General features: G+C 40.0%; 1 protein-coding gene across 1 annotated transcript in view; it reads left to right on the top strand.

The window, feature by feature from the left end:
• Positions 1-17,576, top strand: part of DNM3 (dynamin 3) — a 514,556-nt gene that overhangs the window by 27,881 nt on the left and 469,099 nt on the right. The window contains exons 3-4 of the mRNA XM_077453003.1: positions 921-1,070; positions 8,955-9,158. Of these exons, the coding sequence (XP_077309129.1) occupies positions 921-1,070; positions 8,955-9,158 (354 nt within the window). The remainder of the gene's footprint in view (positions 1-920; positions 1,071-8,954; positions 9,159-17,576) is intronic.

The raw sequence follows: 17,576 nt of genomic DNA, 5'->3' as shown, positions 1-17,576 counted from the left end.
TATATATATATATATATATAAAATATAATATATATATATAATATATATATATATAATATATATATATATAATATAATATATATATATATATATATATATATATATATATATATATATATATATATATATAAAACTAATAATAACATAATATAATATATAACTGAAGGCAAAACTGTTTTTTTTTAGTGAGGACTAGTGTTCTCATTGACTTTTACTTTAAGGCCCCTTTCACACGATGGGCCTGTGGTGAACAGGACAAATAGGTGAACAGCACTAATATGGTGAATCTCCCTAACAGGGGCACAGATAGCAATACAACCTGACAGGTGTTCTAACCCCACTCCACTCCATCTAAAACTAAAAAAAGTTTTGTCTTTAGTTAAACATTAAAGCGATTGTAAAGGTAAAAAAAAAAAAAGTCTCTACTGACCTGCTCTGTGCAATGGAATTTCACAGAGTGGCCCCGAAAAACCTCCTCTTCCCGCTTCCCCCGTCAGAGCTCCTGGCCCCTCCTCTCTGTCCAGTGCCCCCCATGGGAAGCGTCTCACTCCTGATCCCCACTGTTGTATCCATTGACAAATCGCCTCCTGCTCCCTTGTCACTGTCTTCAATTGACAGCACTGGGAGCCAATGGCACTGGGAGCCATTCACAGATCCATGTCTCCATGTATGCTGGCTCTCCTGCATCTAATCCTTAACAGCCCCATTTGCAAAAGGGACCTAATTCATTCTCATTTTCATTTTAACCGTTCAGCACCCTGTGAATGGGCCCTAAAATGTCTGTATTATATTTTTCATTTTAGTTTATATGTATACAGAGATTTTGTACATGGGGACCTCCACTATTAGCTCCAGCTAATAAAGCCTGTGTTCAAACTAAAATCTAGGAACAAAGCATAAATCCATTGTTCTTCTTACAGAATATGCTGAGTTCCTGCACTGTAAAGGAAAAAGGTTTTCAGATTTTGATGAGGTTCGTGAAGAAATTGAAGCAGAAACAGATCGATCAACTGGTACAAATAAAGGAATTTCATCCATTCCTATAAATTTGAGGATATATTCACCAAATGGTATGTGTGTTTATTAAAGATATTTTAGTTGGAATAATCTATAAAAACAATAGATAACAAATGTTTGTACTCTACATGCAACACAATGGGGTTGATACTAAAGGCAAATAGACTGTGCACTTTGCAACGTGCAGTTGCCCTCTGCAAGTGCAGTTGCCCCAGAGCTTAGTAAATGAGGTAAAGCTTCACTTTGCAAAGAATACCCAATCACATGCAAGGAAAATTTAAAAACAGCATTTTTGCTTGCACATGATTGGATGATGGTAGTCAGCAGAGCTTCCCCTCATTTTACGACGCTCTGTAGCAACTGCACTTACAGAGGGCAACTGCACAGTCTTTTTGCCTTTGGTAAATTAACCCCAATGCTCGTTCTTCTGTAGTGTATTAAGCCTTTTAACCTCTTGCCAACCAGCCGCTGTCATCATATTGCAGCAGGTCGACACGATCCCACGAACCGTTATAGCTGTACGTCGGCTCCTGTGCGATCACGGGCACTAGAGGCAGAACAGGGATGTGTGTGTGTAAACACACATCCCTGTTCTGTGAGGAGAGGCAGAGCGTAAGTTCCTACTAGCTAGGAACCACGATCTGTCATCTCCTTTAGTCAGTCCCCTCCCCCTACAGTTAGAACACACACTAGGGAACACAGTTATCCCCTTGATCGCCCCCTAGTGTTAACACCTTCCCTGCCAGTGACATTTACACAGTAATCAGTGCATTTTTATAGCACCGATCGCTGTATAATTGTCAATCGTCTCAAAAATGTGTCAATCATATCCGATGTGTCCGCCATAATGTCGCAGTCCCGATAAAATTTTTTTAAAAAAAAGTTGCAGATTGCCGCCATTACTAGTAAAAAAAATAATAATAAAAATGACATAAATAAATCAATATACGCTTATTGCAATTTTAAATACCAAAAATATGTAAAAGAATACACATCGGCCTTAAAAGAGGAAAAAAATTGCATTAAAAAAAAAATTGGGGGTATTTATTATAGCAAAAAGTACAAATATTGTGTTTAAATCAAAATTGTCGCTCTTTTTTTGTTTATAGCGCAAAAAAATAAATAAAAACAGCAGAGATGATCAAATACCACCAAGAGAAAGCTAGTTGTGGGAAATAAAGGACGTCAATTTTGTTTGGGTACATCGTCGCACAACCGCGCAATTATCAGTTGAAGCGACGCAGTGCCGTATTGCAAAAAATGGTCATTGAGCAGCCAAATCTTCCGGGGCTGAAATGGTTAAACAAGAGCAGCCCCATCCAGGTGAACTTTATACGTTAAAAAAAGGGATGCACCGATGCCATTTTTGTTACGAGTACGCATACCAATACTTTTTTTTTGTACTCGCCGATACCAATTTCCAATACTTTCAATGTGAAACGTGTAAATATATGTTAAAGGTGTAAAAATATTAACGAATAAAGCACACACATACACAATTTTTTTTTTAAATTATTAACAGTTTATAAAATCAGCAGGAAAATAATAATTAAATAGAGGAGATTAAGGAGTTAATTAAGGCTGATTAGAATAAATTAACCACTTAAGGACCAGGCCTTTTTTTTTCAGACTTGGTGTTTTCATGTTTAAAACTGTTTTTTTTGCTAGAAAATTACTTAGAACCCCCAAATATTTTATATTGTTTTTTTTCTAACACCCTAGAGAATAAAATGGCGGCCATTGAAATACTTTTTTTCACACCGTATTTGCGCAGCGGTCTTACAAGGGCACTTTTTTTGGAAAAAAATCACTTTTTTGAATAAAAAAATAAGACAACAGTAAAATTAGCCCAATTTTTTTATATTGTGAAAGATAATGGTACACCAAGTAAATTGATACCCAACATGTCACGCTTCAAAATTGCGCCCGCTCGTGGAATGGCGTTAAACTTTTAGCCTCAAAAATCTCCATAAGCGACATTTAAAAAATTTTACAGGTTGCATTTTTTGCGTTACAGAGGAGGTCCAGGGCTAGAATTATTGCTCTCGCTCTACCGATCGCAGTGATACCTCACATGTGTGGTTTGACCACCGTTTCCATATGCGGGCGCTACTCACGTATGCGCTCGCTTCTGTGCGCAAGCTCGTCGTGACGGGGTGTTTTTTTTTATTATTTATTTTATTTTATTTTATTTATTTTTACACTGTTTTAAAAAAAAAATAAAATGGATCACTTTTATTCCTCTTACAAGAGAGATATCCCTCTTCAAAAATAGGACGTACATCGTCGTGCGGAGGTCGGCAAGTGGTTCAGGGTTAATAAGGGGCTAAACAGAGGAACATTTAATAAAAAAATAAAAAAATGTTTTTTTACTTTACAGGTTGCTCTAAACCTACTTCATCTGCAGATCGAAGTTCATCTATAGATGAAGAAAAACAGAAATATACAAAAGATACAAAAAGGAAAAAATGTTCCTTTTTATCTTTCGGTTAAGTGGCTGAGCATTATTGTTGATAAGCATTGCCCGTACACATGATCCGAAAATCGGATGACAGATCGTCCGATTTTCTTCCATTGAAAACGGAGCGGTTACTAAAGTGACGAAAATTCTCGTACAACAGAATTAAAAATCGGAAGTGATGTCATGTGTTGTAATGTATTTCTATTGTGTTTTTGGACGACAACTGTACTGATTAAACGAAAATCGTACGATCTGGTATCGTACGATAAAATTTGTCATATTTGTCCAATTGGACAATATCGGATGAACTGTCGTGATCGGCTCTTGATCCGATTATCGCACAATCGCTTCGAAATTGGTATTTAACGTCAGATGTTCGGATCATATGTACGGACCATTAGGGCCACAGAAACGCAGTCCAGATGAATTTCTGCATCTGCATTTACATGTATTTTTGATGTGTTTTTTAAGTGCTCTGGTTCATTTTATTCCTTTTTTTTCTTTTTTACTAACGCTTCCTAGGCTTTGACTGTTAGGAGTCATCACCCACCAGCATCCTAACAACCGGTGACTCATCCCTGCTGTCAGGAGCAGGAACGAGTCATCAGTTGCTTAGGAGCCGACACCTGTCAGTTTCCTAACAACGCTGAGTCATCCCCGTTGTCAGCATAGATGTGAACAAAAAAAGTGAATATAGAAAATGATGGATTTATGTTGGGGGACAATTTTTTTTTTAAATACAGGACTATTTGTATTTTTTATTTACCTTTGACATTTTTTGGGTGAATGAGTAGAGGTATTATGTACTCTATACTCATTCACTTGAGTCTGGGGGCCCCCTTGTCTAGGGGCTTCCAGGTTCCGATAAGCTACTCCCCACAACCACTGGGCCAGGACAAGACAAACTGCATGTTGAGGGCATGTGGCCTAGGACAGTCTGGGGGGGAGGCACTCTCTTGTCCTCCCACTTTCTTGATTTGCCAGGCTGCATGCTTGGATAATGGTCTGGTATAGGTTGTGGGGGGCATTGCCATGCAGTTTTTTTTTTTTTATGCTGGTACTTTTGTTTACATTTTGCTGTCAGCGGGAAATCCTTGCTGACAGCAGGGATGACTCACTATTGTTAGAACGCCCATGGGTGTTGGCTTTTTAAGAACCAATGATTGGCTCATCCCTGCTCCTAACAACCAACAGAAATTGCAGACAAAAGCGCATTTCAGTGTGTTTTTGATGCATTTTGCAGTGTTCCAGTACAGTTCAGTGCAGAAAAAATTCAGCGTGTTCTAATTTTTTTTGACTACACTGGAACGCACTGCATTGATAAGAACTATGCCATTGGAACCCATATAACCTGCTGTCCATGCATTTTAATGCAAAAAAAAAAATGCACTGGACTGCATCTGGTGTGAACTGGCCCTTAATTAGTTTCTAAACCCAAAAACAGAAATGTAGTATATTGCAGATTAACAATTTTTAGATGTGTGGCTGCATTAGTTTCTGTCTTTAGACTTTTTGTTCCCTTTATTTTCACCTGGTGATCTGGCCAGTAACACACTGTTTCAGTGTGTATAAGTGTGGCTTCTTTCTCTCTATGAAGGAGCAATGGATTCCCCCTTGGACAGCAGCATTGCTTGTTAGATGGACTGGTAGATTTACACGGAGTTTACATAAGTGGCTAACAAATTAAAGTCAAACTGCAGATAACACTTTATGCAGTTACTGAAATGTTTTTTTTTCCTTTTGGGATACAAGTTTCAATGAATAAAAGCTGACCATTGTAAGCACCACTTTCAATGTTAAATTGTTTGTCTCAATCCTCTGCCATCTTTGCTTGGTTTTTTAAAGAAAAAGTCCAGCCTGAGCTTGTTTGGCTGGGCTTCTCCTATTGGTCACAGGAGTGCAATTTGTTTTGCACTCCTGTAACCCGTTTTTAGCGGAGAGCGGACTGTAGTCCGCTCTCTGCTGATGTCACACAAATCAGTCCAGAAACTGCATTATCCCGACAATAAAGTCTGGATCCGCCATGTGCCTGGATTGACACCCATCTCAGCCTCTCAGCAAACAGCTGACCCGGCCACCCCTGCCCCTCCACAGCTCAGCGCTCCATTGAGAGTGGAGGAGCAGAGAGAAGAGCTGCTGATTGACAGTCAGCAGCTCTTTGCTCAGGAAGCTGTGAGAAGCGAGCCATCGGCGGTGTTTGATCGCTCGGTTCTCAGTGTAGAGACGACGGAGACAGATGCAGCATCCACCTAGGTAAGTATGATGGGGGAAAAAAAACCAAACCCATACTTCTCTTTTAAAGATAATTCAAAATGAACAGCTGGATCAACAGGTAAACAACAATCTAAAAAAGGGGGGAACAAGGGGAACAAGGGGGACATTGGGACTTTACGTGAAGTATGTGGTAGCAAGAGAGTACAAGGTGAACTAATAGGAATTTTATTAATCGTTGCAGTTGGATTTACAAGAGATAAATACAATGATAAACAAAGTAATAAACAATACATGATAATGGTAATAGTGATAATAATAGTACATGATAATAACATGAATATCACAAAGTATCATAATAAAACTCCAAAGTTCACCGCAGCAGGATTGAATAAAAGCATATGTAGCATAATGCCTGCAGGACCAAGGTCTTTGTGCACAAATTAGGGTAATGTATAGTAACGTCAGAATCTGAATGTATTCAAAAGAAGTACGGCATATGATAGCTCTATGCATGTTTCGTGGCCTTTGTACCACTCATCGGGAGCAGAGCACGCGTTCAATCTATAATAAAGAGTCATATGATATTCAGAAGTAAGGTAAATGAAAAATAAAAATAATAATAAAAACGCATGAAAAAGGGTGGGGTAAACAAGTCACCCACACCTAATACATGCTTACTCACTTAGGTGAGTGCACTAGTGGTCTAGTAGGTGGGTGCCGCAAGCCATCCAATATACACCCCCAGCTGGGAGCCGTGGTAGGTAACTCAATGGAGATAGCCACAAAGGCAGCAGCACAAGCAGGCATGGAGTCACCACGAGGCACTTCTATAGAGAGTGAAAAATTAGAACCAATAGGAGATTTGCAAGATGTGGAGAGAGTGAAGGATTAAGAAAGATAATTAGGGGAGCTGAATGTTAAGAAGAAAAGAAAAATATAAAAGTGAGGGCTCACCGAGCAAAAAAGTGAGGGGACCAAACATAGCTGTGAATATAGGGGTGGAATAATAAGTGAACCACCGTAAACGTACACTAGGTGAAAGTAAAAAAACCAATGAAGCCGGTAAATGGAAGTGCGGTGGTGCCTATTAGCAATAGGAATGCAGTGAAGGAGTGAGAGATTGAATGAAAAGACTGCATGTGATCTGGTGTATAAAAAGCCTTGAGTAACCACCCCCCCCCCACATAGAGCCACCCCCATGAGTATCACCACAAGTCGTCCCACCACCGTCACGCCGCATGGCGGGGTGGGGGGAGAAGGGCTTCCGTCAGCCGGATAGTATGTATCTCTGGTCTGGCGGCTCCGAACTACCCCCATGATGCCAGCAGTGTGTAAAACTCAACTGCAAGGACGTAGCAGCAATAAAAGGACGCTGCACATCCTGCGTGAATTGCGTGAAGTCGACGCACAGTGAGATGCATCCACCCATCAGGCGTCCAATGACGCAAAGGATGGGAGGAGACTAGCAGTGTGCGTCACGGCTCCCGGAATTGGAGATGGAAGCCGGACGGCATAGCAGCACATCCACACAAGGCACCAGCAGAGCAGCAGACAAGACTGGCAGGTCCAAAATGGAATATATATTGCACATGATTTAAAACTATAAATATGGTAGTAAACAAAAAGAAAATTGATACAAAGGGTAAATAAGATAATTAAATATAAATGAAAGGGGCTGGCCAAGGTCAATAGTAGCAGAGAAATACTGATACTTACACTGATAGAGCATTACCACATACTTCCATCCCTGAATTCATGTGATGCATAATGGACATTAATGTCCATTATGCATCAAAACAACAATCTAAGTTACAGGGGGAACAAAAACTGGTTTGTTAAAGTGGAACTAACACTCCTTTCACACCAGGGCATTTTGCAGGCGCTATAGCGTTAGAAATAGCTCCTGCAATCCGCCCTAAAGAAGCTGCACCATTGTGTGTAGTGTGAAAGCCCGAGGGCTTTCACACTACAGCGGTGCGCTGGCAAGACGTCAGAAAAAAGTCCTGCCAGCAGCTTCTTTGGAGCGGTGAAGGAGCGGTGTGTTTACCGCTCCTCCACCGCTGCTCCCCATTGAAATCAATGGGGCAGCGCTGTAATACCGCCAGCAAAACGCCGCTATTGCGGCGTATTGCCAGCGGTTTTAACCCCTTTCGCAGCCGCTAGCAGGGGTAAAAGCGCCCCGCTAGCGGCCGAAATGCGCCACAAATCCGGCGGTAAAACGTCGCTAAAAATATCGATGTTTTACCGCCGACGCAATGGGCGGTGTGGTGTGAAAGGGGTCTAAATGCAGCAATACTTCAATGGCCTAATGCCAGCATCTTCTACCTGGCTTCTTCTGGGTGCTGTTGTTCGGCCATCTTCTTTGGCCGGTGTTGGATGACATCACTGCACAGGAGTATTTACCCGGAACACTGGCACATTGCATGTCTCTTCAATAAAGAGCCTTCCTGTTCAAAAAAGTAAGAAAAAAATGACATTTAGTTCAGCTTTGTTAGTAACAGACTGCATCTTATATATAATTTTTCATATTCCCTTTACTACATTGAGAACAATCTCATCAAAAATGCAACACCTACTTTAGGGATGCCTGCATTTTCAGTTTTATTTCTGTGCAGACTTCTGGGAAAAGCAATGGGAGAACCAATCATGATAGCAGGAAATACATTTCTAGGGCAGTTCTCTACAAGAACGGTGTGCATTACGCCCTAAGTTGTCATATTGCCAGAAAGTAACATTCAAATTATTTGACACTTCTAGAAATTCACAGCAATTGGAAGTGGAAATGCAGATATCCATTTTAATAACATAAATTACCAAATATTTCCTGTAGCAGAGTTTTCCATTAAGTAAGAAATCAAATATGTATAACGAGTTAAAGACATTCTGGGGGTTTTTTACGAAAGGAAAATCCACTTTGCATTGAAAGTGCACTTGGAAGTGCAGTCGCTGTAGATCCGAGGGGTATATGCAAGGAAAATAAAAAACACAGCTTGCATGTGATTGGATGATAAAATCAGCAGAGCTTCCCCTCATTTCAGATCTACCCCTTAGATTTAGAGCGACTGCACTTCCAAGTGCACTTGCAGTGCAAAGTGGATTTGCCTTTTGTAAATAACCCCCACTGTCTTGATATACAAAGTTTTGCCAGTTTTATGTGTTTCTCTGCAATTTTTCTTTAGAAAAGATCTTTAGTTTTTCTTTGGATATGAAGAAAAGCATATGGCATATTAATGTTTTATGGCTTCATGCATTATTCTTGCAGTGTTGAATCTGACCCTTGTTGATTTACCTGGCATCACAAAAGTGCCTGTTGGTGACCAGCCTGCAGACATTGAATCTCAGATTCGAGAAATGATTATGCAGTTCATCTCTCGTGATAATTGCCTTATACTTGCTGTGACCCCGGCAAACACAGACCTTGCCAATTCAGATGCCTTAAAGCTTTCTAAAGATGTAGACCCTCAAGGTATGAGTTTTTATTTTCTTATAATTAATTTGTTTTTATTTTTATTTTATTTTCTATTTTCTTGTAACAGTATTTCCCTGGTGTTCACATATTTCCATTACCCAGAGACATACAGAACAGATCAACATGCTGTCTTTTGTTTTTCATACTTTCTTTCTTTCTGTAGTTCAGCAAGCATGTGCCAATGTGTGCCCATTTTGATCATAAAATGTACTGTATATGGAATCTTGTATCCCTTATCTCTCCTATTCAGAACAGGCTGAGCTTTTTCTCTTTAGCCACTAGATGGTGCTGTACATATAAGAAGGATGCTGTATACAGGCATACCCGACTTTTAAGTACACAATGGCGTTTATTTACTAAAGCTAGAAAGTGCAAAAATCAGGTTCACTTCTGCATAGAAACCGATGACCTTCTAACCTTGGCTTGTTCAATTAAGCTTTGATAATAAAACTTGGAAGCTCATTGGTTTCTATGCAGAAGCGAGCCTGATTTTGCACTTTCCAGCTTTAGTAAATAAACCCCATTGTGTACTTAAAAGTGGGGTATGCCTGTAGTCAACACTAATGCCCCATACACATGGTCGGAAATTCCGACAGAAAAAGTCAGATCGGATTATGTTGTTGGAAAATCCGATCGTGTGTGGGCTCTATCTGACTTTTTCTGTCGGAATTTCCGACGGAAAAAGTTTGAGAGCTGGTTCTAAAATTTTCCAAAAACAAAATCCAATCGGACTTTTTTCGATCGCGTGTAGAGAATTCGGACGCACAAAGTGCAACGCATGGTCAGAAAAAATTTGGAGACGATAGCTATTGGCTACTGGCCTCTACATAGTCCCATGATACGTTTTGTAAGTCACCTCGTTCTGAACGATCGGATTTTCCGACAAATTTGTGCGACCGTGTGTATGCAAGACTAGTTTTTGCCAAGATCCGGCGGAAATAAATCAGACAGATTTTGTTGTTGGAATGTCCGACTGTGTGTATGGGGCAATATAGGTGTTGCCCTTTTAACAGATACAGTGGATGGTGAAGTTTATATAACTACAATGTGTCAAACACTGAAAACTAGCTTGTTGTGACTGTCAGAATTTTCTGCGGGACCTAATATTAATAGTGAGTAAAAGAAAATTTACTACGGTATATTTACAGCATGGTCACGAAAATTGTATAAGGTGTGCATGTACCTATTTATCCCTAAATTTGCATAAAGCAGAACTAAACCCACATATCCAGTTTACAGGCAAGGAAGCTGCCATCTTAGCCTCTGTTTGAGCTACAGTTGCCATGGTGCTGTACATGTGTTCAGTTATGATATCAGCCATTTGATGCCTTGACAGTTAGATTGAGAGCACCAGCAACTGTGACAGTTATCATTCACAGCATGCCTTGACTTAAAGGGGTTGTAAAGGTTTGTTTTTTATTTTCTAAATAGGTTCCTTTAAGCTAGTGCATTGTTGGTTCACTTACCTTTTCCTTCGACTTCCCTTCTAAATGTTTTTTTTATTTTTTTTCTTTGTCTGAATTTCTCACTTCCTGTTCCTCCTCAGTAAGATGTTCCGTATGCTGTTCTGGCTGACTAAACACCACTCGGATGATGGTGTGAAGTTTACTGAGGAGAAACAGGAAGTGAGAAATTCAGACAAAGAAAAAAAACATTTAGAATCAAACATTTAAAATCAAACGAAAAGGTAAGTGAACCAGCAATGCACTAGCTTAAAGGAACCTATTTAGAAAATAAAAAACAAATCTTTACAACCCCTTTAACTGTTTTGGGAAAGTTAAGCACTTGCCTACTGGGCACTTAAACCCCCTTCCTGCCCAGGCCAATTTTCAGCTTTCATCGCTGTCACACTTTGAATGACAATTGTGCGGTCATGCTACACTGTACATATATGAAATTATTTTTTCCACACACAAATAGCTGTCTTTTGGTGGTATTTAGTCACTACTGGGGTTTTTATTTTTTGCTAAACAAACACAAAAAGACTGAAAATGTTGAAAAAATCAGTCAGAGAGGCGGGCTAATGATGTTACAACCTTTGACTCAGCCAACCAGAGGAAGCTTTGTATTCATTGATAGAATACATTGCTTTCTCTGAATGGCTGAGCGCTGCTGTAATAGACTCTACTGTGTTTTGGGTATGAGTCCAGAAGTCTTGGCTTGCACCCAGATCACAGTGCAGTATGCTGTGTGTAGCTGCAGCTACACACAGTTTGTACCGCACATCCATCGGCCTCACATGTTAGTGAGGGACATAGTTTGTTTAGGCCAAACTGTAAAGCTGGCTCAGCTGGCTATATAACAAAGTGTCCAATAAGAAGTGCAGAAAGTATGTAACTCAATCACAAAAATAAAATCATATAAAAAATGAAAAAAAAACATAAATAGTAACATAGTCCCACAAAATAAAGTGCAAAAAAAGTCCCAATTAGTAAACAATGAAATCCAGTGATGAAAAGTGTTCACAGTGCCAAAAAAATGACAATAAAGTGCTTTAGTGCTTGAGTGAAACCAGACATGCAAAGCTGCTTACCAAATATAATAGATCTCAGTACTGGAGATCTAAATGCGCTTATGAGAAACGTAACACTCAATAATCACAGAATATTTTTTGACACTGTGAACGCTTTTCATCACTGGATTTCATCAATTATTAATTGGGACTTTTTTTTCACTATTTTGTTGGGACTATGTATATATTTTTTTGCATTGTTTGAGAATTTGTTATATATATTTAGAACTCTTTTGCACTTTATGCATTTTCACTTTAAATATTTTTGCACTTTTTTGAGTTATGTTTATATCATGCTGATGCCATTTCTTGATTTTTATTTATTTACTTGGTTGATTTAATGGGTGAGTGCACCTGTCTTTCCTAATTACACTCAAATATATTCCTGGAAAGGATTCATACATGAAATACATTGTCTAATTGCAGGTTATTCAGGCTTCTACAGGTGCTCCTGCCAATTTAGATCTTAGCATAGGTCTTATTTTTTATTTTTTTATATATTTAAAGTGTTGCTAAACCCACGATCCTGCATTCACTATATTCATATTCACTGGTCTCCCACCTTACACAGAACATGGAAATTCAATTATTTATGTAAATATAAACTTCGAAATACCTTTTGTCATCAGCAGTATATAGCAGTCTTGGGACTTCTATCAGTGTCCGGCTGAGCACCAGTTAAAGCTTGTAGGAGGGTCTTTCATTGTCCTCTGACTATCCTATGAGGCTACATGGCCCCTGACCCTCTGTCTGGACAGTGCTGAGTGGCCCTTTACTGATCACATACACCCTCCAAAAAAACTCTTTAGCCGCTTGCCAACCGCCTCACACAGATATACATCGGCAGAAGGGCTCGTAAAGACATACTAAGGTACCTGTACGTGGCCCTTTAAGAGGCGGCCTGTGGGCGGGCACGCTCGCCCGTGGCAAGCTCCGTAAGTCGAGTCGCGGGTCCCACGGACTCGATCACTGTGGGGATAACCGCGATCGCCTCACGGGGAGGAAGAATGGGGGGGATGCTAATGTAAACAAGCATCTCCCCATTCTGCCTAGTGACAGTGTCACTGATCTCTGTGATTGGGAGCAGAGATCAGTGACATGTCACACGTAGCCACGCCCCCACAGTTAGAAACACTCACCAGGACACACTTAACCCTTAGCCTGCCCCCTAGTGTTTAACCCTTTCACTGCCAGCGTCATTTACACAGGAATCAGTGCATTTGTATAGCACTGATTGCTGTAGAAATGACAATGGTTCCAAAAATGTGCCAAGAATGTCCGATGTGTCCGCCATAATGTCACGATAAAAATCGCTGATCGCTCCGCCATTACTAGTAAAAAAAAAATTATTAATAAAAATGCCATAAAACTATCTCCTATTTTGTAAACACTATAACTTTTGCGCAAACCAATTAATAATCGCTTATTGCAATTTTTTGTTTACCAAAAATATGTAGAAGAATACGTATCGGCCTAAACTGAGGAATACATTTTTTTATATATTTTTGGGGGATATTTATTATAGCAAAATGTAAAAAATATGTTTTTTTTTTCAAAATTGTCACTTTTTTGTTGTTTATAGTGCATAAAATAAAAACCGCAGGGGTGATCAAATACCACCAAAAGAAAGCTCTATTTGTGTGAAAAAAAGGACGTCAATTTTGTTTGGGAGCCACGTCGCACAACCGCGCAATTGTCAGTTAAAGCGACGCAGGGCCGAATCGCAAAAAAGTGCTCTGGTCAGGAAGGGGGTAAATTCTTCTAGGTGAGCATGTGCAGAGTGCTTCCAAGGCTCTGTACTATCAGCAGATGGATTAGGGACAGTAAAAGAAGGGGAGGATAAGAGAAGACAGGTTCAAACAGCCTTTATACAAAATGCGGAGAATTAACCCTTAGGGTCCACAGTGAGTATAACAAGCACGCTTTACTGCATACACAGACTGATTTTACTGTTGTGCATTTAGTAACAGTTGAAATGGCAGTTGGAAATCCCATGTCAGATTGAGTATGAAAAGGATGCCCAGGCGATTTTCACGAATTTTAATATCTCTACACTGTAGACTTCTTCACAGCGGTTATCAGAAAATGTTGCTTTTTTTGTTGCAATATTCTGTTTCCTGGGAGACAGTGAATTTAGTAGTGAATGAAGTTGCTGCTTCATCGTAGAACAAGAAGCATTTTGTCTGCTTCCTCTGGGCATCGGCAGTGATTTCAGAGATGCCATTTACATTCCCACACTGTGCTTTTGACCTGAAGTTGAAAATGGTCTTGGCAAACACACAAACACATGTTGTTTTTCTGTGTATCATGGAAGATATTTTATGTGTTCAGTAATTTGAAACACAATTCTATTAGAAAACGCCTGTCCACACATTGCTACTTTTTTTATATATTACAGGGGATATTTTGTCACTGTGCAACAACTGACATTTTTTTTTAATGGATTACATTTTACATACACTAATCTAGGCTTGACAAGCAATTTTTCAGTTTTGGAAAGAGTCATTGAGAATTACATATGCGTAGATATTCCCATATTTTATGTACAAGAAATGGGGAGAGCTTCTGATTCTCTTGCAGTTCATTAAAAATGTGGTTGTTGCCTTTGTCTCTGTGGCCTCTGTTTGAGCTACAGTTGCCATGGTGCTGTACATGTATTCAGTTTTATCAGAGGAAATCCCCCCAATGACAGTGCCATCTTAAGTCCATTATAGACCCCCGGGCAATACAGTGCACTAGGGGCCCTGTCTACACAATCACACACAATTGCCCATCAGATTCAGCTTTACTGTGCCCGTGAATGCAGCCTCACTGTGCCCGTTAAATGCAGCCTCACTGTGTCCATGAATGCAGCCTCACTGTGCCCAGCATTGCAGCCTCACTCTGCCCGTGAATGCAGCCTCACTGTGCCCACCATTGCACCCTCACTGTGCCCACCATTACAGCCTCACTGTGCCCAGCATTGCAGCCTCACTCTGCCCGTGAATGCAGTCTCACTGTGCCCACAATTGCACCCTCACTGTGCCCATGAATGCAGCATCACTGTGCCAATTAATACAGACTCACCATTGCCTGGTAACACACACACATACAGCGGGCATCTCCTCCCGTGTATCACAGAGCTGGCTGGGTCTGTGTTTGGTGGCCACGCTGTAACAAGGTCCCGTCCCGCTAGACCGACTCGTGTCAAAAGCGGAAACACTGATTAAATCTACTATTACACAAGCCTGGTCTAGGGGGCGGGACCTTGTTACAGCATGGCCGCCAAACACAGACCCAGCCATCTACGTGATACACAGGAGGAGGAGGAGAGAGGGAAGGGGCAGGGTGCTGCAGCCAAAACTCAAAGCGGCCCCAGGGCAGGTGGCCTACCAAGAAATTTCCCGGTATCTTGGTAAGCCAGTCTGGCCCTGGCTGGGGTCACTGGGCAGGTGGGCCCCCCAGGAAAGTGGGGCCCTTAGGCAACTGCCCAGCATGCCCATGCAAAATGACAGCCCTGCCCAATGAGCACACAGATGGCAATTAACATCTGACAAAGGCATTATCCAGTAATATGTTTAATAGTTTGGACTAGTTTATGGGCTTTGATTATATATGTTGAGTAAAGCACCTTACCATTTAGTCATCAACTTTCTCTAAGCTGCTGATTGGAAAATTATGACTCATGCACATGGACCCATTAAGCATACATCAAAAAAATTCAGCATATGTCCACACATGAAGCCTGATAAAGCCACATCAGTCAGTGGTGTCATGCATAGGGGCAAAGCCAAGTGATGTCACTTCTAGTCCATGGATGCTGGAAGACTGCTGTTTCAATGCTGGTAAAGGAGTCTGCTGGCTTAGTGTTTAATATGAGTGTAATGTATTGCAGTGGGACTTACTTTTTTGAAAAATAAAACATACTACACTATTGGGGGCTTCCTCTCTTACATTGTATAAGCTGCATAGAGGTAATGCCGATTATTTAGAGGGGACCTGCTGATGTTTGAAAGAGGACCTGTCTCACCGTTACTTCCCTAGATGAATAGATATTTCAGCTTAAGGGCACTTTTTGATCTGGATATCTATATAGGTTCATGAGCCAGGTGAGCAAGCTTTTTTATTGGTGATGGAGCACTTCAGTTTATGGTGAAGCACAGATTTCATCACTAATTTATATAAAGATCATTTGAAAGAGACTTTCGTTTGTTCACAGTGCACTTTTATATATATATATATATATATATATATATATATATATATATATATTTATTTATACATTTTGTATAAACAATTTGTATATTGGTGGTGGAGTTTTTTTGTTTTTTTTGGTGGAGTTTTATATGTGATTATTTATTTCAATAATATTGTGAATATTGTCACAGCTCACTACATCTTAAGATGTATCATTGGTTTGATATATAGTTGGTGATTTTTTTTTGGTTTTCGGTGGAGCACTCCCCTATATTGTCATAATTTGTTGATTTTTCAAATTTTTTGAAGCACTATTACACTTAGTAATATACATTTAGTGATATACAGTTGGCTTGTTTTTTTATTTAGTTATTTTAATTGTTGAAGTTATTCATGAGCAGTGCAACACAATTTTTTCTGTTATAAGTCACATGTGATGTGGGAACACATATAGTGTTAGCTGCAGCTCTGAGTGGTCCATATCACTGTTAATTGTATATTATGGTCATTTGGAATTTTTAAATTGGATAAAGTTTGTTGGGCAGCGCACAGAGAGAATTGTTTTTTAATTAGTATTTGTTGTTTCTGTGATTTGAAAACTGATGGGGGCTTGGGTTTCTAACAGTAACATTTAAAACGTGGTACATTGATACAGAATGTGAAAGTATATAAAAAGTACCTGATTCTTGAAAACAAAGTTCCTGAAAGTGCTATGTGTCTGTCAGCAAATTTTCTGTAAGTCTGAAAGCTGTCTAACATTTAGCATGCTGATGACTAGAGCAGGTGGAAATATTAGTGTTGGCCATAACCCCTAGTCAGATGATTACAATGAACCCCACTGTGCATTGGCACCAAGCATCAGGTGGTGAACTTAGCAGTCTTTACAAATAGTTTGGAGTCTTTAAACATAGCTAGGTTTCAGCAGCAGTGGTTCTAACACAGCTGCTATTATTTCATTCAACAAGAAGAGCAATTTGCATGGTAAATTATTAGTGTGAAATCTACATGTTGTACACCATGTAAATGAGCTCTGGATAAAACTTCCCAAAATTAAACTTAAAAACATAGGATCTTACAGTGTACCGAGTGCAGTATCCAGCGGTAGGCGTGTTCGCATGGAACACGTGCAGAGTCCGCCAGGAAGTCGGCACAGCGCTGCGCTAATCACAGGCAGTGAGACATTGCCCGATCTCTGCAGCCGCACATCGGGGCAATGTCTCACTGCCCGTGATTAGCACGGCGCTGTGCCAACTTCCTGGCGGGCTCTGCACGTGTTCCATGGGAACACGCCTGGGCTCATTCCTATCCAGCGGCAGCAAGGATGAACAGTTAATTGTGGTGATAATTAGGAAACTGGAATCAGACTGAGTCTGAATAAATTTTTTTTATTAATGCACACAACACCAACCCAACACCGACAGACCATAAGCAAACCAAAAGGGAAAAATAAATGTGGCAGTGATTCTGTAAAATTGAATCATTAATTGAAAGGACGTGTTCAAAATAATAGCAGTGTGGAGTTCAATTTGGTCATTCAATCTGTGAAAAACAGGTGTCAAACAGGTGACCCTTATTTAAAGACAGAGGCAGCAAATGTTGTACATGCTGGGTATAGTGTATTTCTCTCTGAAAATCGGAGTAAGATGGGTTGTTACAGACATTGTTCACTTCAGAAGAACAGCATACTTTGAGTAAAAAGTTGATTGGAGATAGGAAAACATATAAAA

This window comes from Lithobates pipiens, unplaced genomic scaffold, assembly GCF_037356315.1.
Source record: "Lithobates pipiens isolate NorthernLeopardFrog02 unplaced genomic scaffold, aLitPip1_a1.2 Scaffold_23, whole genome shotgun sequence".
Lineage (NCBI taxonomy): Eukaryota > Metazoa > Chordata > Amphibia > Anura > Ranidae > Lithobates > Lithobates pipiens.
Note: the sequence above shows the minus strand (reverse complement) of the source record. Positions and strands in the feature narration are given on the sequence as shown.